Source organism: Neoarius graeffei, chromosome 24 (genome assembly GCF_027579695.1).
Source record: "Neoarius graeffei isolate fNeoGra1 chromosome 24, fNeoGra1.pri, whole genome shotgun sequence".
Lineage (NCBI taxonomy): Eukaryota > Metazoa > Chordata > Actinopteri > Siluriformes > Ariidae > Neoarius > Neoarius graeffei.
In genome coordinates this window covers 50688720-50712089 of record NC_083592.1, presented here as the reverse complement: position 1 = coordinate 50712089, position 23370 = coordinate 50688720, and the positions used below count along the sequence as shown (strand labels likewise).

Genomic DNA, 23370 nt, shown 5'->3' with positions numbered 1-23370 from the left:
TGTCATGAAATGTAACTATAAATCCATAAAATAAACAATGCGTCTTTCTTTCCTCAATGAAAATAAATTTAATCACTGGCATATTTCTGTGGTACAAGAGGAAAAAATTAAATAAAAATGTTCTGTTGTAGAAAAATAATCAACTGTGACATTGTTGATTATTTTCCCATAACAGCACCCCCAGTCAGGTTTTATTCCTTACCTAAATGAACACAAATGTGCCACTTAACTCCGGAGTGTCGACAGCTCTACATGCTGAGAGACTGAGATAATTATGTTCTTCGTTCATTTATTATTTAACCTCCTGGCAGAATAAAGTTCCAGATTGCATTTATAGCATCTCAGCATCTCTGCTTCCCGATTCTTGAAATGATGAGAGTAAAACTACGATGTAGTACATGGTCTCACATGTGCTAATTAAAAAAAAAAAAAATTAAGGTTAGTTCTTTTTCATATATCTCTTGGTATAAAATCCAACCGTCTTCCAATTTCATAGAAACTGATCTAAAGTTCATGGCGGCACGGTCGTGTAGTGGTTAGCACTGTTGTGTCACAGCAAGAAGGTTCTGGGTTTCAGCCCATTGGCTGACGAGGGCCTTTCTGTGCGGAGTTTGCATGTTGTCTGCGTGGGTTTCCTCCAGGTGCTCCGGTTTCCACCACAGTCCAAAGACATGCAGGTTAGGCTAATTGGTGGCTCTAAACTGACCGTAGGTGTGAATGTGAATGGTTGTTTGTCTCTATGTGTCAGCCCTGCGATGATCTGGTGACTTGTCCAGGGTGTACCCCGCCTCTCGCCCATAGTCAGCTGGGATAGGCTCCAACTTGCTCGCGACCCTGCACAGGATAAGCGGCTACAGATAATGGATGGATGTTAATACTTTGCGGTTTGTCCTGATACCTTGTACATTTCCGACAATACTGTTTTACATGTACACTGTTATAAATAAGAGTGCAGTTACAGTAGCAGTCCATTTCTGTCCCCCAAGGTATAATACACTAATGTACCCCCAGGGCTCATTATTGGACCCCAAGGTAACTACAGTATGTTTACCTTTTTAGGGCCAAAAAGGTACATACATGTTCCTAAGCAGTATATAAAAGGTACAAATAAAAGGTACTTTAGAGGATACTGTTCCACTGACAAGTCGTTGTACCCCTCAAGGTACCGTAATGTACTTTTTTTTCTGAGCGTGTAGGTCAGTTTTGGTCCACCATATTGGATAGTGGTGTATGGACTGGTGATTTAAATAAAATCTGTTAGAAAAAATTACATCCAACTGTAATAGTGTCTCATTCATGAGAATTTGTGTCTTCAGACTGACATGCCCTGTTTGTCTCTGTGATGATTAATCTACATAATCTGCTATGTCATTACCCAGTGCTGTGTTCCTCTCCTCCAGAAACTCAACCCTCACGATTTGATTGACAGGAGGCGCATCCTCTAGTTTGTCGATCAGAGCCATCACCAGGTCTTCCTTGTTGCCAGGGAAGATGCCCAAATGGTCTCCAGGCAGATATTTGAGACTCTCGTGGTTGTTGGCATGGAGCTGGACGTATATAGTAGATCGACTAAGAGTCAGGAACAAACACAACACAAAATTGTGAATGGTTAGCTTGCCACTAATGGAAGGCATTATCAGGTGAAAATTCAAATTCAATCCAATGCTTGAAACAGCTCTCATTGAACTGATTGCAAAACATACTTTTTACAGAATTAAAATATGTTTATCCATTCTTGAGATATTACAAATCAAAGATTGAAAAAACGGCTTAATTTTTAGAAAACTGCCGTACTATTCTGTATGAGGATCACATGGTCCAAACTGGGCCTCATTAACCAGTGAGATCAAATGTTTTTTCTTAATAACTTTTCTATTTTTCAAGATACAGTGCCTTGAAAAAGTATTCATACCCCTTGAACTTTTTCACATTTTTCCACCTTACAACCACGAACTTAAAAGCTTTTTATTGAGATTTTATGTGATAGACCAACACAGAGTAGCACATAATTGTGAAGTGAAATGAAAATGATAAATGGTCTTCAAAATTTTAAACAAATAAAAATCTGAAAAATGTGGTGTGCATTAGTATTCAGCCCCCGTACTCTGATAGCTCGAAATACAATCCAGTGCAATCAATTGCCTTCAGAAGTCATCTAATTAGTTAATAGAGTCCTACTGTGTGTAATTTACTCTCAGCATAAATACACTTGTTCTGTGAAGGCCTCAGTGGTTTGTTAGAGAACCCTGAAGAACAAACAGCATCATGGAGACCAAAGAACTCACCAGACAGGTCAGGAATAAAGTTCTGGAGAAGTTTAAAGCAGGGTTAGGTTATAAAAAAATGTCCCAAGCTCTGAACATCTCAAGAAGCACTGTTCAATCCATCATTCAAATATGGAAAAAGTATGGCACAACTGCAAACCTACCAAGACATGACCGTCCACCTAAATTGACAGAGCGAGCAAGGACAGCACTGGTCAGAGAAGCAGCCAAGAGGCCCATGATCACTCTGGAGGAGCTGCAGAAATCCACAGCTCAGGTGGGAGAATCTGTGCACAGGACAACTATAAGTTGTACACTCCACAAATCTGGCCTTTTTGGAAGAGTGGCAAGAAGAAAGCCATTGTTGAAAAACAGGCATAAGAAGCCATGTAGGGGACACAGCAAACATGTGGAAGAAGGTGCTTTGGTCAGATGAGACCAAAGTTGAACTTTTTGGCCTAAGTGCAAAGCGCCATGTGTGGCAGAAAACTAACACTGCTCATCACCCTGCACACACCATCCCCACTGTGAAACATGGTGGTGGCAGCATCATGCTATGGGGATGCTTTTCTTCAGCAGGGACAGGGAAGCTGGTCAGAGTTGATGGGAAGATGGATGGAGCTAAATACAGGGCAATCCTGGAAGAAAACCTGTTGGAGGCTGCAAAAGACTTGAGACTGGGAAGGAGATTCACCTTCCAGCAAGACAATGACCCTAAACATACAGCCAGAGCTACAATGGAATGGTTTAGATCAAAGAATATTCATGTGTTAGAATGGCCCAGTCAAAGCCCAGAACTAAATCCCATTGAGCATCTGTGGCAAGACTTGAAAATTGCTGTTCACAGATGCTCTCCATCCAATCTGGCTGAGCTTAAGCTATTTTGCAAAGAAGAATGGGCAAAAATTTCAGTGTCTAGATGTGCAAAGCTGGTAGAGACATACCACAAAAGACTTGCAGCTGTAATTGCAGCAAAAGGTGGCTCTACAAAGTATTGACGCAGGGGGGCTGAATACTAATGCACATCACATTTTTCAGATTTTTATTTGTTTAAAATTTTGAAGACCATTTATCATTTTCATTTCACTTCACAATTATGTGCTACTCTGTGTTGGCCTATCACATAAAACCTCAATAAAAAACTTTTAAGTTCGTGGTTGTAAGGTGGAAAAATGTGAAAAAGTTCAAGGGGTATGAATACTTTTTCAAGGCACTGTATTTACATGGAAATTGGCAGGAACATAGATGTTTGTATACTGAATCAAAATGTGAAAAATTAGTAAAAACTAATTATGCTAAGTAGTAGTTAATTAGTATTAATTATGCTAATTAGGTAAAAAAACTTTAAATCAGTATACTCTTCTTCAAAGTTTCAGTAAATGGCTTCATTTGTGCAATATAAAGCTGATCTTAACTCTCATTTATACATCACAAAGAAGGAGAAATCAATAATAATTATAAAATATGCATAAATAAGCACTGAATGTCATTCACATCTACCATTCTCTATCAATATAAAAAAAAGTAATAAAAGATTATTTCTAATCCCTTCTTTGTGCTCGGTAGGCCTTTATATTTCTCAAAAGTAGAGCCTACTAGTGTTTTTCTCATCTCATCTCATTATCTCTAGCTGCTTTATCCTGTTCTACAGGGTCGCAGGCAAGCTGGAGCCTATGAAAGAATATAAATGATTATTTCGATTAATATTTGCAGCTTTCAAGGCGAACCTCGAAAAAACTGTCTGATCCACATCCAGTAAATAATTCGCATTAACTGAACTGAAATTGAGACTCATGCTTCTGACTTCTGTTTTTTTTTAAAGTCTCATTCTGACCACTAAGATCTCAATATTTTTCATTGAAACTACTCCAGTTATATTCTAAAATAGTTATTTATTTCCTTGAATCAGTTTGATTTGAAAAAAATAAGTAGGTAAAGCTATGAAAACTCACTTCAAAGTCTCCCATGAATCATAACATCAAAACTAGTAGAGGGAACATTTTGCTGAATCCTTCATCAGAAACAATGAGAGCGAGAGAACATCCCTATAAAAGTTATCTGATATTCATGAGTAATCCAGTTGGAAACGGATCAGGAGAGAGAGAGAGAGAGAGAGAGAGAGAGAGAGAGAGCCTGAGCGCTTTCCCGTGACTCAAAAAGCACTGGCCGTTTCCTGACATCATGCGAGCAGAGAGTTTTTACTCTGTTGTAGCAACTTCAACCTGCCTTTACTCCTAAAGTACTCAACAGATCTTAACCAGATACATTTCTTTGGAAAGCAGAGATTATAAGCTTTTTAATGATAGTATTCATGATGGAAAATATTCAAGAGTTAAGCAATGACAGATTTGGAAACTTAGATGAGCGTCTGCATGGACAATTTTCACAGCACGGCCAGCGAGCGTCTGATATGCCGATTAATGGGCCTCATTTATTTATCTTTTGGTAAAATTGTAGAAGTGTTTTTGTCGGTTAAACTAAACTAAAATTCTCTCCAGATTTCCAAAATATTTGATAGCAGCTAAATTTACATTTAGTGTCATCTACAAAAGGGCAGCACAGTGGTGTAGGGGTTAGCACTGTCGCCTCACAGCAAGAAGGTCCGGGTTCAAGCACAGCGGCCGGTGAGGGCCTTTCTGTGTGGAGTTTGCATGTTCTCCCCGTGTCCGCGTGGGTTTCCTCCGGGTGCTCCGGTTTCCCCCACAGTCCAAAGACATGCAGGTTAGGCTAATTGGTGGCTCTAAATTGACCGTAGGTGTGAATGGTTGTTTGTCTCTATGTGTCAGCCCTGCAATGACCTGGCGACTTGTCCAGGGTGTACCCCCCTCTCACCCATAGTCAGCTGGGATAGGCTCCAGCTTGCCCGTGACCCTGCACAAGATAAGCGGTTAAGGATAATAGATGGACATCTACAAAACTCAAAAAAGCTCATCGTGAGCTTTGAGAAAATGCTCACAGAGAGCTGAAAAATGTCAAAATATCAACTAAATGTTGAAAGAGCACCTCCTAAGCTTGGCATGTGCTAAATCTTCCAGTAATGCAGCTTAACCACCGCAGCGAGTCGTCTATAATAGACACACGCTAACGCTTCCTCCTTGTGAAGGGTGCCATTACTTTTGTCTCAATTTTGTCTCAGTTAGTTTTCGTTGTTCACTGACAGCAACTCGGTGATGTTTTAGATTTTTTTTTTAAATTAAATTCGTGTTTGCATTTGAAATAAATAAACCATTTAAACTTGATGGATAAATCTGTATATAAATTTCCACTAACTCATCAGTAATTATATTATATTATCTCATCTCATCTCATTATCTCTAGCCGCTCTATCCTGCTCTACAGGGTCGCAGGCAAGCTGGAGCCTATCCCAGCTGACTACGGGCGAAAGGCGGGGTACACCCTGGACAAGTCGCCAGGTCATCACAGGGCTGATACATAGACACAGACAACCATTCACACTCACATTCACACCTACGCTCAATTTAGAGTCACCAGTTAACCTAACCTGCATGTCTTTGGACTGTGGGGGAAACCGGAGCACCCAGAGGAAACCCACGCGGACACGGGGAGAACATGCAAACTCCACACAGAAAGGCCCTCGCCGGCCACGGGGCTCGAACCCGGACCTTCTTGCTGTGAGGCGACAGCGCTAACCACTACACCACCGTGCCGCCCTATATTATATTATATTATATTATATTATATTATATTATATTATATTATATTATATTATATTATATTATATTATATGTAGCAAATCAATTAAGGTTCACAATAACATTATGTTAGTGTCCTTGCACAAACGTGTCCATAAACCCAGGAGCTCTTGCAGGATACAGACTGGATTTGAATGAATAACAAATTTCTTACTTGTGTAAAAGCTCCTGTGATCAATCTGATGAATACATTAGTTTATACCCAGCCTGATAGACTGTATGTGTCTCACTGTTCAGCATGATGAAGGTTTTCAATAGCGACGTGTTCCTGCATTTGTGTATTTGTGCACAGAGTGTACTTTGCACTCAGAGAATGAAAATCTAACAAATCTAACAAAAAAGAAGCACTGAACAAAAATACTTCACTCATGTAACCCCATCAAATTCAGGGCCACGGGAACACGGATTTAAAATGTACACTCCTTCCTTCTCTACAGCTTCACACGGGGAAAGGTTCGTCCTTTAAATGTTACAGAAAAATGTTTGTATGTCAGTAAACAGAAAGCATATTATGTAAGACTAACTTTTCAGACAATAAACATAATGAAGGCTGCTGGGTTTTGGTGCAAAATGAAGAAGCGAGTGAGGCCCTGTCCACACAGGTGAATCCGATAAAATTTTTTATCGTTTCGGCCTGGCGTCCACACGGCACCGGTGTTTTGGGTGCCCCAAAACGATATTTTTTGAGAACGGGTTCCAGAGTGGAAAAATCTGGCAACGGCGCCGTTGCGAAGTCGTCTGGATGAGTAGAACGGGTTTGTTTACGATGACGTCACAACCACATGACTAGAACAAGCAGCACTCTCGCGCGCATCATTCGTAACAACAACAGCAACAATGGCGGACCCCAGAGTAGAAGTAGTTCAGTGCCGGGTAGAAGAAGGGGTTTATGCACATGCGTCCTACTTCTTCTATTGTTCTGGTGTCTCCGATGGGACCGTCTTACAGCGCACGTAGAGGTGTGGCATGTGTATTGCATCGTTTTCAGCAAGCGTTGCGTTGCCCTGATATTTTACTGATCCGTTGCCCATGTGGACGCGATATTTTTTTTATCCGCTAAAAAAAAATCTCGTTGCCGTTGTCGTGTGGATGTAGCCGAGACAGACAAAGTGTCCAGAAGAACTGTGTCTGGTTCTGTAAGACGCTCAGTAAAACCTACAGCTCATTTCCTTCCATATAAAACTGCACTCACTGGACCTGAGACGACTATTTTTTTTTTTTTAAAGCAAAGGGTCATCTCACACCAAATACTGACTTTGTTTCATTTATTAAGACTTACTGTTTATAGTATATTTTAACGTTGAAACCTTTCATTTCATTATTTTTAAGCCATTTTTGGTCGACAGCATTTCTTTACACATGCCTAAGACTTTTGCACAGTCATGTACATGTTACTGAACATTATTTGTGGATATTCCTTAGGCTTTTAAACCACATTAGAGCTTTTTTCTCTTTTCCACCTGTATGGACGTTCCACGGTTTGCGCATTTTATAATTCACAACAACACAACAGAACTACATCTCAGTGCCGGTAATGCAATGTGATCTGAAAGCACACGGCTCGAACACCTCGCCGAGGTCACGAAGAGCTCGAAGCTTGATATCAAAGTGTGCGTGTGGAAAACATGACCCCGACCGTCTCTTTGGTGCACACTGCATTAATGCACGTAATGCTTTTAAAGTACTCGGAGATCCAGCCCTGAAATCAGATCACTTACTTTGACTTGACACTCTGAAGATTCTGTCTCATGAGGAACTTGGCAGCGTAAACCTTCTTCTTGTGAACGGTGTAAAGAGCTGAGGAGAGAATAAAAGCCTCGGTCAACAGCCTGAAACATACAACCACTTCAGAAATTCAAAATGTTTGCCCTGTTTTTTTTTTTTCCACACCACAAAAGGAAGATGTGAAAGGATACAGATTCTTTGGAACTCCATTGGCATTTCCTGGCATTCCTGAGACAGTAATGAGAATCTTAATAGCTCAAAGGAGTTTTACGCAAACATTTGCTCAAATTTCTCATCAGGAGGGGGATTTTTTTTGTTGGTTTTATTATCAATGTGCAATATTAATTAAAAAGGATGCCAGATTTGATCACACGGACATGATAAGCTTGTAGGCAGTTATCCTGATTTAAAAAAAAAAAAAAATCACTCCATGCCAAGCATCTACTAGCTAGATTTAGTTACTCACTAGCTTATGGGCAATTCTTCAGCAGAGAGGCCATGTCAGGTGCGCGAGGGAGATGGATGTAAGTGCAGAAGTATCGGTTTATTTACAGTTAATACCGTTCAAAAGTTTGGGGTCACCCAGACAATTTTGTGTTTTCCATGAAAAGTCACACTTTTATTTACCACCATAAGTTGTAAAATGAATAGAAAATATAGTCGAGACATTTTTCTGGCCATTTTGAGCATTTAATCGACCCCACAAATGTGATGCTCCAGAAACTCAATCTGCTCAAAGGAAGGTCAGTTTTATAGCTTCTCTAAAGAGCTCAACTGTTTTCAGCTGTGCTAACATGATTGTACAAGGGTTTTCTAATCATCCATTAGCCTTCTGAGGCAATGAGCAAACACATTGTACCATTAGAACACTGGAGTGAGAGTTGCTGGAAATGGGCCTCTATACGCCTATGGAGATATTGCACCAAAAACCAGACATTTGCAGCTAGAATAGTCATTTAGCACATTAGCAATGTATAGAGTGGATTTCTGATTAGTTTAAAGTGATCTTCATTGAGAAGAACAGTGCTTTTCTTTCAAAAATAAGGACATTTCAAAGTGACCCCAAACTTTTGAATGGTAGTGTGTGTGTGTGTGTATATATATATATATATATATATATATATATATATATATATATATATATATATATATATACACACACACACACACACACACACACACATAGGCAAACAGTCCAAAATGGCAGGCTCGATCAAAACGTGAAAACAGGCAAAAGGGTCGTGCGAGGCACAAACAGGATATCAGAGGCAAATCGAGAACGGGAACGAGAAACAGGCACAAGAATCAGGAAACCAAGAACACGGGTAGAAAGGCTCGGTAATGTGTACAGACGTAACGTAACACTTCGCACTGATCATGCATCAGCATAGTCCTTAAATAGGTGCACACATAGCTCCTTAATTAACTTCAGGTGCGCATCATTAACAGTGCACTTGCTGGAGTCCGCGCGACGTGCGCGCAGCCCGAGGCACGCCTTCAGGTGCATGTGCCATAGCGCGCAGGACTGACAAGCCAAAATTATGAAATTATTAATATTGCCTTCACTTGTCAGCTCAGTGATGTTGCTAAAGGAAGGAATCCAAGTCAAAACGGACTGAAAACTATATTTAAAAATCATCACCCCAATTATTGCAATGTCTTTTCAGAGAAATCTTGGTTTGAATTTTAAGCAATGAAAGTTCAGTTTTTTCTGACGTAAATCCGTTATGGACTTTTCTTTCCTCGTAAAAGATTTTGCGTTCAGAGTTAAACACAGCCTATTTTTCGATGCTTTTTTAGCGTCAAAAGAAAGATACCCCATACAGTGTGAAATTTTTATTTAATACCGTTATCTCGAGTACTGCAACCAAAAAAGTTGCCACATTTTGCTGTGAATGTCATTCCGTTACTGAAGAACTAGCCTTATAATCGCAAGCTAGTCTGTTGTGCAAAATGAACGGGTGCATCACGAAGTTGCGTTTCTACAGCGCCTTTCATAATCCCAAGGTCACTTAATAGACATGTGTGTGAGGCAGTGTCCTGTACAAATGATTTTTCTTCTCAACAATCAAATGTCAAGAAAATATATTTATCACTTTAACACGTTTAATAAGATTTGATTATGAATGATTTCATGTGAAAGTTTCTCAAAGGCACAAAATTGAAATGTTTTATGAATTTTGAGGTTGGTTTTCATTCACTGAAAAAAAAAACAACCTCAAAATCTTTTCATACAGCTTGAGATATGCAAATTGCATGAAAATTGTAAGACCTTGTTGGATAATCGTGCTGTTAAAATGTTTGAGCATTATCATATTGTCAGTCACAGCGCTGAAAACCAGAGTTTGGAGCAGCCTCCAAACATGGCCGCTCCGGACTACGCTTCCCAAGCGCCACAGCGCCCCTCGTCATCATAATTCTAACCTCGACACCTGTTTCTAATTTACCGGCAATCACCTTCCCTATATAAGCTCAGCTCTCACAGTCTGACTTTGCGAAGTATTGTTCTGTGTCCCCGTGCCTGATTTTACCAAGCCGTTTGACTATCTGCCTGACTTCCTGTTATTGAACTCTGTTTGTGTTTATTTCTGACTTGATTCTCTTGCCTGATCTCTGATATCCTGTTCATCGATTGACTGACCCTTACTTGTCCCTGACTATGCCTCCAGTTTCCTGATTTGGCTTTGTTTACAGTTTGTAATGCACCTGCTCTCCTCTGCGTTTGCATCCATAAGCTCCTGCACTCTGACACACGTTGATAAAATGAGATTTTTAGAGAGACATTTATTTAAAAAAAAAAAAGAGCTATAAATGAGTAACAATACATACATGTCAACCTTTGGTCAATCAAACCTGTATAACCAACCTCCAAAATCCGTATTTCGCTTATAAAATCCGTATAAGATGCAAATTAAAATAATTTACCTAAAATTTGAATGATAATTAACAATGATATATCCAAGTTACTTTTTATTCAATATTAATAACAATAAACCTTCAGAATGAATACAAAGCTCCAATGTTTGACAAAAACACAAAGTGTCACGCTAATGTTCTGAATTGTACTCCATGACAGCTTTTTTAGCGCTCTGCACCAATACCTCACTAGGCTGCATGTCACAGCAAGTGTCTGTGTTGATCTTGCCGGAGTGCCCATTCAGAATCTTTTCAGTCGCTAGTGAAAGTCGCTCAGGTGGAAATACGCGTTTCAAACAAAATGTTACTTCCCGGTTGGCGGGACTCTTGCAATGCGGTGTGCACATGATCAAAAGTGGAACGAAGTCTCGCTACCACAAGATAATGCGCGATTTCATAAGACTCTTTACTGGCTGTCTGTGGTGTACAGTACGTTTGTAATGTTATGCACTCTTTTATCATCATGGGAATTGATTATAGCTCTAAATAAATATTGAAGTTTTTTTAAAGAATCCGTATAACTTTATTTGTATTCCCGTATACTACGTTTATTGAATCAAATCCGTATAAAATACGGACATTCCGTATAGGTTGACATGTATGACAATATAAGATTTAATGTATCACAAAATTGATATTGTGATATATTAAATCTTATACTGTTATTCATTTATAGCTCATTTTTTAAAATAAACGTCTATCCTCTCTAAAATGGAGCTGGAGTCCCATGAAGGCACTCGAACTCAGCGCTGCTGACTCTTATGGCAACTCCTGCATCCCCAGTGAATTTCAGACGTACTGGCCCCACCTTTCCTCTGGCTTAGATGAGCTGGGGACAAGAGAAGCTCTTGATAAGTGTTAAGGACCATGTGAGGTAGCTTAAACTGTCCTGGCTTGAAGATAATCAAATCGTCCAGCTGACCCTTGATCCTCTCTAGAAATCTCATTTTATCAAATCTCATTTTATCAAACAAAAAGAGCTATAAATGGGTAACAATATCAGATTTAAGATATCACAAAATTGATATTGTGATATTTTAATACAGAACAGCCAAATACGACCATCTACAATCAAAATATATTAAATCTCACATACAGATGTGACCAAAACAAAAATTTTTTTTGCACTTAAAGGATATGGGACATGGATTTTTACCTGGGCATAATTATGTATAAAGGACATAAGAAATGCCATCTAAGTCACTGCAGGGCGTCAAAAATGTGAAAATCATCACATTATTCAAGTTTTTCTATACATCAGCGTAAAACAAGGATTCGTTAATGAGCTAGGTGGTCACGTGACCCGTGACGTCACAAAAACTTTCCAAGGAGCCAGCGCTTGGGAATCTAATGTAAACAGGTTACCGAAATGCACACCATCGACAGTGATATTCCCGATGTTTCACAGAGATGTGAAGTTAGACCCTATCAATTCGAACCGATAGCTGGAAATTCACATGAACATGGATCTTGTCTTTACTCTGACGGGTCAGATGATTCTGAGAGTGAGAGTTCATTCAGCCCTCATGAAACTGAAAGCGGTCGGCTGGATAACACTTCCTGGTAAGTTAAAAACAATTCTGCTCAAAGGCTAATGATCTGTCGAAAGAAGTATTATTTTTGTATCATACATTGAAAGTTCATCATAGATCTAGCTAAAGTCCGTTGCAAGCTAGTTTTTTTTTTTGAAGATATTTTTCGAGATTGATTGAGATACAATGCTTCCAGAGTCCGAGATGAAAACATTCAAAATGGCGAAACGAGTCAGAATTATGATAATCAATAATTGATACACCCAAAATTATAATACTAATCCTTACCTCGGCTTTCAGTCGCTTAGCGCAGAGGTCTTCAACGGGGGGGGGTCGCGAAATCGCACCGGATCACTCATATCAACAAAAATATTCCTCCCCTGTCCCCTGGCCTCCGTGCAGGGATGCAAACAGCGCGCCTTTCGGCGGATGCCGCCTTTTTCACGGCTGAATCGCGCAGATCCGATTTAAAAAAAAAAAAAAATAGCGATGTTGGTTCATGGAGCATGAGGCATGAAGTGTAAGGATGAGAGACAGGCGGTTTGGGTCGGGAAGCTGCGCGCATTTGTGCAGCCTGGCGCAGGTGTGCGCGGCTTCCCGATTTGAACTGGTTTTTTTTTTCTCATCCTTATGCTTCCTGTTTCATGAATTAATATCGCTCAGTACCTGAGTATTAATGTTGAAAGAATCCTCAGTGAAATGGTCCGAATACAGTTTGTGGGAAACAGTAGGTGCAAAGTTTTTCAACAGGTGTTCTGTAAAGTTGTCCTACCAAGCCTACTGCGCATGCGCAGGTGAGCCCACACTTTCCTCAGCTTCGGGTCCTTGGGGAATGCTAAAAAACTTACTCCAGGGCATTTCCCATTGGAATTATTGCAACCATAAGCAGCACAATACACCATGATGTCCAATGTATGATGTCCAATGTACTTTGTCATCCACTTCTCCATTCATCTACCCGCTTGTGCTGTGCCCGAAAGTTTTTGTGACGTATGATCACGTGACAGCGGCTCTTCCGGTTGCAAAAAATGCATATCGGAAGTCAAGCAGAAATGCCATATAATCATCACGAATATAACGATTTTGCTGAATTTAATAGATGATTTTGTATTTGTTGATGCAATTAATTCATATTTTTAATGGAAAGAAACTGATATAGCGTGCTTTTATGTTTCATGTCCCATATCCTTTAAAGCATCTTTAAACTGGAGCTTGACTGAAATATAAATGTGCTTTTATTGATTTATGGAATTTTTTTTAACATTAATGGCATTTAGCAGACACTCTTATCTAGAGCAGCATACAAGAAACCCAGAGCAGCCTGGGGAATAGTTGGGGGTTCAGGGCCTTGCTCAAGAACACTTCAGCCATGCTGGTCCAGGGAATCAAACCAGCAACCTTTTGGTCCCAAAGCTACTTCTCTAACCATTAGGCCATGGCTTCCCCTGGTTGTTTTTAGAGTTTTTGTAGCTATTGGTAACCAATATCTACCCTTCACTGAGACAGTAACATAACACTAACGTCACAAAATCTTGCTAACCAGATTCTAGCTAATTTTATCAGGGCCGCAGAGAGAGCTGGAGCCAATCCCAGCTGACTTCAGGCAAGAGGTGTGGTACACCCTGGGCAGGTCACCAATCTATCGCAGGGTTAACACAGAGAGATGAACAACCATTCACACTCATTCACAGCAATGGGCAATTTAGAGTAGCCAGTTGACCAAATCCGCATGTCTTTGGACTGTAGGAGGAAACCAGAGCACCTGGAGGAAACCCACACAGGCACGGGGAGAACATGCAAACTCCACACAGAAAGATCCCAGGCAACTGTGAGGTTTGAAACCCAGAATCTTCATGCTGTGAGGCGACAGTGCTGACCACTGCAACACCGTGCTGCGTCTTTGAATATCTCTTCATAATTAAACTCAATACACTGGCTTTGCGGAATGAAGAATCACTGTGTGTGAGTGGCCTTGGTGGATTCCGAGGCTGCGCTATACCTTGCGTTAGTGTTGGTGCTTCGGCTGTGTATGTCATGCGGAATTTGCTCTTTTTCCAGCTGCGGTCGTTAGTAATCAATGAATCATTCGCCTTCTCAATGTTCACGTCGTCGCCGACACAAAACACGTCACAGGCAGCCTGGAAGATCAGGTATTAAATATTAGTGTTTTGTGTTTAAACTATTTACTAGAAAAATACATTTCAGGTATTGATTTATAGTACATGTAAATAATTCAAATCTTCCAAAGTGAACAAGTAAAACATTTCCTGTATGCTGAATGTGGCACAACATCAGACCACAGTGTCAATCCAGGACTCTCAAAAAGATTTTGTTTTATTTACTGCCAGGGGTAACACAAGGCCATCTGACAGGACAGGACATGCCAGACATCTTTGTTTCCAAGGTTCCTCTGAGCCCGCTAGGTCCTATTCTCCCCAGCTTTCTCACCTTACTTCCTGGTTTCTACCAGTTCCTGCTTTAGCTCCATCTACTTATCTCTCGTCTTTAGTCTGATTTTGTCTTGTTAGTCTGTGTAAACATATTCCTGAGTTGGTTTGTGTGCTTTGCCAAATCCTGTTGCAGCATTAATTTTTGCTTTTTAAACTTGTAGTTATTTTTTAATTACTTGTTTTAATGTTCAACACCATTCATCCATTCATATATTCACCAAACATGTAGCCATCCATCCACCAATCCATCCATCTACCCATTGATCTCTCAGTCCATCTCCCCAAAAATTCCATCCATTCACCAATCCAACATCCATCCATCCACCTAACCATCTACCAATTCAGTATGCATCCATTTATCCATGTACCAATCCATCCATCAATCTATCTCTCAATCCATCTTCCCATAAAGTCCATCCATTCACCAATCTAACATGCATCCATCCATCCACCTACCTAACCATCTACCAATTCAATATGCATCCATTTACCCATGTAGCAATCCACCCATCCATTCCTCCACCCATCCAACCAGCAAGCCATCCATCCATCCAATCCATTCATCTATGCATCAATCCATCCATCCCTTCCTCTGCCCATCCAACCATCAATCCATTCATCCATTTACCAATTCAACATACATCCATGCACCAATCCATCCATCAATCAATTCATGTATCCACCAATACATCTATCCATCCATCCACCTAACCATCTACCAATTCAACATGCATCCATTCATCCATGCACCAATCCATCCATCAATCAATTCATGTATCCACCAATCCATCCATCCATCCATCCATCCACCTAACCATCTACCAATTCAACATGCATCCATCCATCTATGCACCAATACATCCATCCATCCAACATCTACAAATTCAACATGCATCTGTTCATCCATGCACCAATCCATCCATCCATTCCTCCACCCATCCAATCATTAATCCATCTATTCATCCAACCATCCACCTATCCACCTATCCACCTATCTATCTATCTATCTATCTATCTATCTATCTATCTATCTATCTATCTATCTACCAATTCAATATGTATCCATTCATCCATGCACCAATCCACCCATCCATCCATCCATCCATCCATCCATCCATCCATCCATCCATCCATCCATCCAGTTCCTGTCTCTTGTTTATAATTGCACCCTTGCTCCCTAATTCCTACCAAGTGTACTCTAGGTTCTCCCCTTGTAGTTTTTTCTAGTTCCTCTCTTTCTAAATTCCTTATTATTTGTATACAATCTTAGAAAAACTGGCTCCTTTGGGATTCTTTTGAAAGTTTCTGAAAGGAAGAACCTTCATAGAATCTTTGATGTTTTCCCCCAAAGGAACAATCTAAATAAGCATTTAGGGTGCTAGGTAGATTTTTATTTTCTAAAAATGTAAAATCTTTTTCTTTTCTCTGTGTTTTTTTTTTATATACTGGTTGTTGATTATGATGCCTGCATGCATTCTGTCCACTGCTCTGTACCTTGTCTATGATTCTTTGATATAGATAAATAAAAAGAAGTTTCAGGTTTATTATACTGTGGTGTCACATGGTAATGTCTTACAAAATGTCTTACATAATAAAAACGAGAGCTTTATATATAAGAAAAAGAGTGTGCAACAATTACCCTGGATCTTGCTGAGCCAACTCTGATTCTTAAAAACAAAATCACATTACTATGATGTCCACAGGGCATGTGTGTTGATTGCGAATACCTTGAAGACTTTCTTGGCCCAGGTTCTAAAGGCCTCCTCTTGGCCACACAGTTCATCTCCCTCGCCCATGCGGAGTATGCGCTCTCCTCCGAGCTCCTCGAACAGCGTGTCCACAGCGTGGGCAAACGCACAGAAGTGTGGGTAGGCCCGCGAGCCAAGGCCAAACACAGAGAACCTATTGGAGACATTCAGAAAGACAAAAACACTGACACGCTAAAGTGTGGGCAGGCCCTGCAGCTCCAAGGCCAGTAACAGAGAAGCTACAGGAGAGGGATATGCACATAAACACACAAGTGAGAGGTTTGCTGGCCTGGAACCTGGAACAAACCCACTTAAACCACACACAGAGTGTGGGTGTAGTCAAGGCTGGAGATTTAGAAATGAAAACAAAACACACACAAACACATGCATCTTGGGATATATATATATATATATATATATATATATATATATATATATATATATATATATATATATATATACACATATATTCCATTAAATTTAACTAGGTTGTACATGTTATGTGCACAAAAATGAATGCACAATTTGTTTTGGCGTACCTGACGTTAGCGAGTGGTCCTGTGCTCTCAAAGTGGGCTTTATGCTCAGGTTCATCACTGGAGGACTTCCGAGTGTCTGAGTATGAAGAGACGCTGTTGAAGCGCACTTTGTAGCTCCTTTGAAAGAACAGAGATGACTCACTGCATAGAAAATTCTTGCATATGCATTGCATGTATGTGAAACAACTGGAAAGGAACAACAACAATTCAGGTCGGATTTTTGTTCATAATTCCAACTTTCACTCCCCTTATCAGAAAGAAGTATACTTCAAGTTCATTTTATTAAGTATACTTAAGTAAAGTTAAAGTATATTTCCTTAAGTATACATTTGTGTACCAGGTATACTGATATCAATGTACTTGCACTATAGTTGTAAGTAAACTAATCTAATACTTCTTGGGACTAAATTGGCCCACTTTTAGTTTATAAAAATTATACTTTAAGTCTAAGAGAAGTTAACTCTGAGTATACAACGAGTATTTTTTATTTTGTACTGCAAGTATACCACAAGTAAACTTTTATATACTAATAGTTTACGAGTTCTATACTTGTAGTCCACTCTTGAGTTTACAAAAGCATACTTCATAGTGTACTGGAAATATCCTATTGGTTTACTCGTTACACACTTCTAGTTCACTTTTTAGTTTATAAAAGTATACTTGATAGCATATTGGAAATATACTATTAGTTACTGGTTATCTACATCTAGCCCACTTTTTAGTTTTGTAGTTTACTGCAATTACCCTTCTAGGTATACGATTAGCTTTCTAGCCCGAACCCTTACCTCATACACACTACCAGTAGACAACTTCAGTGTTTTGTACCTTAAATTACAATGAAGTTATAAAGGTAAGAATTCACAAAATAACAGATACTCAGGATTAAGAACATATTCAATTTCTTTAAAAATCAAAATTTCTGCTTTTCTCTTTACAACAGTCTGTAAACGTCTGGGGACTGAGGAGACAAGTTGCTCAAGTTTAGGGATAGGAATGTTAACCCATTCTTGTCTAATGTAGGATTCTAGTTGCTCAATTGTCTTAGGTCTTTTTTGTCATATCTTCCATTTTATGATGCGCCAAATGTTTTCTATGGGTGAAAGATCTGGACTGCAGGCTGGCCAGTTCAGTACCCGGACCCTTCTTCTACGCAGCCATGATGCTGTAATTGATGCAGTATATGGTTTGGCATTGTCATGTTGGGAAATGCAAGGTCTTCCCTGAAAGAGACGTCGTCTGGATGGGAGCATATGTTGCTCTAGAACCTGGATATACTGTACCTTTCAGCATTGATGGTGTCTTTCCAGATGTGTAAGCTGCCCATGCCACACGCACTAATGCAACCCCATACCATCAGAGATGCAGGCTTCTGAACTGAGTGCTGATAACAACTTGGGTCGTCCTTCTCCTCTCTAGTCCGAATGACACGGCGTCCCCGATTTCCATAAAGAACTTCAAATTTTGATTTATCTGACCACAGAACAGTTTTCCACTTTGCCACAGTCCATTTTAAATGAGCCTTGGCCCAGAGAAGACGTCTGCGCTTCTTGATCATGTTTAGATACGGCTTCTTCTTTGAACTATGGAGTTTTAGCTGGCAACGGCGGATGGCACGGTGAATTGTGTTCACAGATAATGTTCTCTGGAAATATTCCTGAGCCCATTTTGTGATTTCCAATACAGAAGCATGCCTGTATGTGATGCAGTGCCGTCTAAGGGCCCGAAGATCACGGGCACCCAGTGAGGTTTTCCGGCCTTGACCCTTACGCACAGAGATTCTCCCAGATTCTCTGAATCTTTTGATGATATTATGCACTGTAGATGATGATATGTTCAAACTCTTTGCAATTTTACACTGTCGAACTCCTTTCTGATATTGCTCCACTATTTGTCGGTGCAGAATTAGGGGGATTGGTGATCCTCTTCCCATCTTTACTTCTGAGAGCCGCTGCCACTCCAAGATGCTCTTTTTATACCCAGTCATGTTAATGACCTATTGCCAATTGACCTAATGAGTTGCAATTTGGTCCTCCAGCTGTTCCTTTTTTGTACCTTTAAGTTTTCCAGCCTCTTATTGCCCCTGTCCCAACTTTTTTGAGATGTGTTGCTGTCATGAAATTTCAAATGAGCCAATATTTGGCATGAAATTTCAAAATGTCTCACTTTCGACATTTGATATGTTGTCTATGTTCTATTGTGAATACAATATCAGTTTTTGAGATTTGTAAATTATTGCATTCCGTTTTTATTTACAATTTGTACTTTGTCCCAACTTTTTTGGAATCAGGATTGTATATCTTGATCAAAAGTTTAAGTATAAGCTTAATATACTTAGACTTTTCTATATACTTTTCATTATAAACCAAGCATATTTATGTAGAACTTTATTAAGTATATCTCTGATAAGTAAATACAAAGTAAACTGAAAGCACACTCTCTTATGTTTAGTTTAAAAGAAGTTGAAAGTTTGTGAACCCTTCAGAATTTTCTATATTTCTGCATAAATATGACCTAAAACAACATCAGATTTTCACACAAGTCCTAAAAGTAGATAAAGAGAACCCAGTTAAACAAATGAGACAAAAATATTATACTTGGTCATGTATTTATTGAGGAAAATGATCCAATATTACATATCTGTGAGTGGCAAAAGCATGTGAACCTTTGCTTTCAGTATCTGGTGTGACCCCCTTGTGCAGCAATAACTGCAACTAAACATTTCCGGTAACTGTTGATCAGTCCTGCACACCGGCTTGGAGGAATTTTAGCCCATTCCTCCATAAAGAACAGCTTCAACTCTGGGATGTTGGTGAGTTTCCTCACATGAACTGCTCGCTTCAGGTCCTTCCACAACATTTCAATTGGCTTAAGGTCAGGAGTTTGACTTGGCCATTCCAAAACATTAACTTTATTCTTCTTTAACCATTCTTTGGTAGAACGACTTGTGTGCTTAGGGTCATTGTCTTGCTGCATGACCCATCTTCTCTTGAGATTCAGGCTACATCCACACGACAACGGCAACGAGATGTTATTTAAAAATATATCGCGTCCAAATGGGCAACAATCAGTAAAATATCAGGTCCATATGGCAATGCAACGCTTGCTGAAAACGATGCAATACACATGCCACACCTCTAGGGGCGCTGTAAGACGGTCCCTTCGGAGACACCAGAACAATAGAAGAAGTAACGACGCATGCACATAAACTATTATGCGCAAGACTTCATATTAGCCACAAAGTCAGGAAAATCTGTTTGTAAAATTACATTATAATGACCAAATACAATGAAAAGTATTTTTCCAGTCTCACTTGTGAAAGGTAATCCCATGTGATCTCGTTTGGACAGAAAACCTGTTGGTACAGTTAAACGCAGCTAATCTTTATTCTCCGCTTTGACCTTTCCAAAATGGCGGCGAGGATGACGTATGATTCTACGCGGAAGGCGGCGTCTTCAATGGTCCGGAATTAAGTGAATGATACACGTTGATGGAATTAATTTGTTGTTTCTCACCTGTGAAAGGTAATCCCATATGATCTCGTTTGGACGGTAAACCTGTTGGTACAGTTAAACGCAGCTAATCTTTATTCTCCGCTTTGACCTCTCCAATATGGCGGCGAGGATGACGTATGATTCTACGCGGAAGGCGGCGTCTTTAATGGTCCGGAATAAATTGGATTAATTTGCTCCTCTACGCCCTTTTTAAGGAATGTATTGTCGGACTTAAATCAACATCTGAAGAGGTGAGATCGCTCCTTTTTTCCCCTATTTTTGCTGGCGGGATTGCACCATTACACAATAAATATTCACAGTGAAAATATTTTGTAAGCGCGTTTCATGAACCAAGTTATAGGATTTGTTGACAACTCGCATCGCAATGAGAAGATCATTGGCACTACTAGTGTTAAGAATCAGACCATTTCATAAATGAATATTTTGCTGTAGAGCTGCAGTGTTTGTACAATTGCATGTTTTTGCTTCACTATTACTGTCACTATTCTGCTTCTTGCATTACTACTGTGAACTAACACTGAACATAATAATAATAATAATAATAATAATAATAATAATATCCAAGCTCGTGTTTCACTCTCACTAGTGCTCTGTAAGGCTTTTTCCTGGTGATATTCGTTACACTTCTACCCGGCGTGAAACACTCACAGTCATGTGGTTGTGACGTCATCGTAAACAAATCCGTTCTACTCATCCAGACGACTTCACAACGGCAACGTTGCCAGATCTTTCCACTCTGGAACCCGTTCTCAAAAAGATTGCGTTTTGGGCACCCAAAACGCCGGTGCCGTGTGGACGCCAGGCCTAAACGATAAGCAATTGTATCGGAGTCACCTGAATCCGTTGCCGTGTGGACAGCGCTTCAGTTCATGGACAGATGTCCTGACATTTTCCTTTAGAATTCACTGGTATAATTCAGAATTCATTGTTCCATCAATGATGGCAAGCTGTCCTGGCCCAGATGCAGCAAAACAGACCCAAACCATGATACTACCACCACCATATTTCACGGATGGGATAAGGTTCTTATGCTGGAATGCAGTGTTTTCCTTTCTCCAAACATAACGCTTCTCATTTAAACCAAAAAGTTCTATTTTCATCTCATCCGTCCACAAAACATTTTTCCAATAGCCTTCTGGCTTGTCCACGTAATCTTTAGCAAACTGCAGACGAGCAGCAATGTTCTTTTTGGAGAGCAGTGGCTTTCTCCTTGCAACCCTGCCATGCACACCATTGTTGTTCAGTGTTCTCCTGATGGTGGACTCATGAACATTAACATTAGCCAATGTGAGAGAGGCCTTCAATTGCTTAGAAGTTACCCTGGGGTCCTTTGTGACCTCGCCGACTATTACACGCCTTGCTCTTGCAGTGATCTTTGTTGGTCGACCACTCCTGGGGAGGGTAACAATGGTCTTGAATTTCCTCCATTTGTACACAATCTGTCTGACTGTGGATTGGTGGAGTCCAAACTCTTTAGAGATGGTTTTGTAACCTTTTCCAGCCTGATGAGCATCAACAACGCTTTTTCTGAGGTCCTCAGAAATCTCCTTTGTTCGTGCCATGATACGGGTGAAAGGCGGGTGAAAGGCGGGGTACACCCTGGACAAGTCGCCAGGTCATCACAGGGCTGACACATAGACACAGACAACCATTCACACTCACATTCACACTCACGGTCAATTTAGAGTCACCAGTTAACCTAACCTGCATGTCTTTGGACTATGGGGGAAACCGGAGCACCCGGAGGAAACCCACGCGGACATGGGGAGAACATGCAAACTCCACACAGAAAGGCCCTCGCTGGCTACTGGGCTCGAACCTGGACCTTCTTGCTGTGAGGCGACAGCGCTAACCACTACACCACCGTGCCGCCCATGAGTAAAGTTTGACTATATTTATTTCAGAAGCATTTTGTCTGTAGACCGGTGTAATTATTAACAATTATTCCATGAAATTGAGTCATACATGAGCTGAGCTGACGAGTCGCATAGCACCGAGTTCTCTATAAGCCATGTATGACGAGATTGAGTGGAATGATTGTTTTATTCTAACCACGTTCACTGGAATTTGAGAAACAGAGCATTTTTATTTTTTGCAAATTCGATAAATAAAAACTTCATACAAAACGTCTGACAAAATCATTTCTGCTTAGAATGTAAACAAACTGGCGAAATGACGAGCAATTTGCGAAAAATGCAATAATAATAATTCTTAAAAAATAAAAAAAGATATGTTCTTATCATCAAATACTTTTATTCCATATTTTGTTGCTTTTTTTATTTTGGGGGGGGGGGTTGTTTTCAAGTAGAGTTTTTATTTCATCCTCGGTTGGTTCAGCAACACGATCTGCCATTTTGTTTTTCTCTACTCACAGTATATGAGCTGATGTCCTAGTAGTAGAGTAGCCAATCAGAGCGCGCAGTTGTTCATATCCAGTGAATGTGGATAGAATAATTCCTAATATTACCTCTGCCAATGAGTTTATGCTTTCGGTGCGATTTGTTTGTCTACCTGTAAGCAGGAGCTTCAAATATACTAAAATGATTTACTCAATCCGCTGCGATGCTTCACAAACACTAAAAAAAAAAATCCCCAACTCACAACTTACCGCCTGCTTTTGGTGTTTTATAACAACTGCATAAATATTCGAGTGTGTGTCTGCAAAGGACACTGCACAAATTAATGATGGCAAAGCGACCGGGTGGGAGGAAGAGAAGAGAACCACTTGTGTGAGTTTTAACACACACACGCACGCATGCACATGCACTCTTGCACACACTCACTTTCTCTCTGTGCTGGTTGTTGGGTGTCTCATCTCCATCAATGCCGCACCAAATTTCTGCATCAGAGAAACAACAATGGGAGAGAGAGAGAGAGGGGGGGGGGAGACAGAGACAAAAAGACAGAGCAAAAGTGAGAAAGAAAGAAAGAAAGAAAGAAAGAAAGAAAGAAAGAAAGAAAGAAAGAAAGA

The 23370-nt window shown here is 40.1% G+C and overlaps 1 protein-coding gene across 1 annotated transcript in view; it reads right to left on the bottom strand.

The window, feature by feature from the left end:
• The window catches only part of nos1 (nitric oxide synthase 1 (neuronal)), a 160157-nt gene that overhangs the window by 22773 nt on the left and 114014 nt on the right, over positions 1–23370 (bottom strand). Inside the window, exons 16-21 of the mRNA XM_060907439.1 lie at positions 23183–23238; positions 16888–17004; positions 16328–16502; positions 14150–14288; positions 7696–7774; positions 1376–1569 (exon numbers count right to left, since the gene is read on the bottom strand). Coding sequence (XP_060763422.1) covers positions 1376–1569; positions 7696–7774; positions 14150–14288; positions 16328–16502; positions 16888–17004; positions 23183–23238 — 760 coding nt within the window. The remainder of the gene's footprint in view (positions 1–1375; positions 1570–7695; positions 7775–14149; positions 14289–16327; positions 16503–16887; positions 17005–23182; positions 23239–23370) is intronic.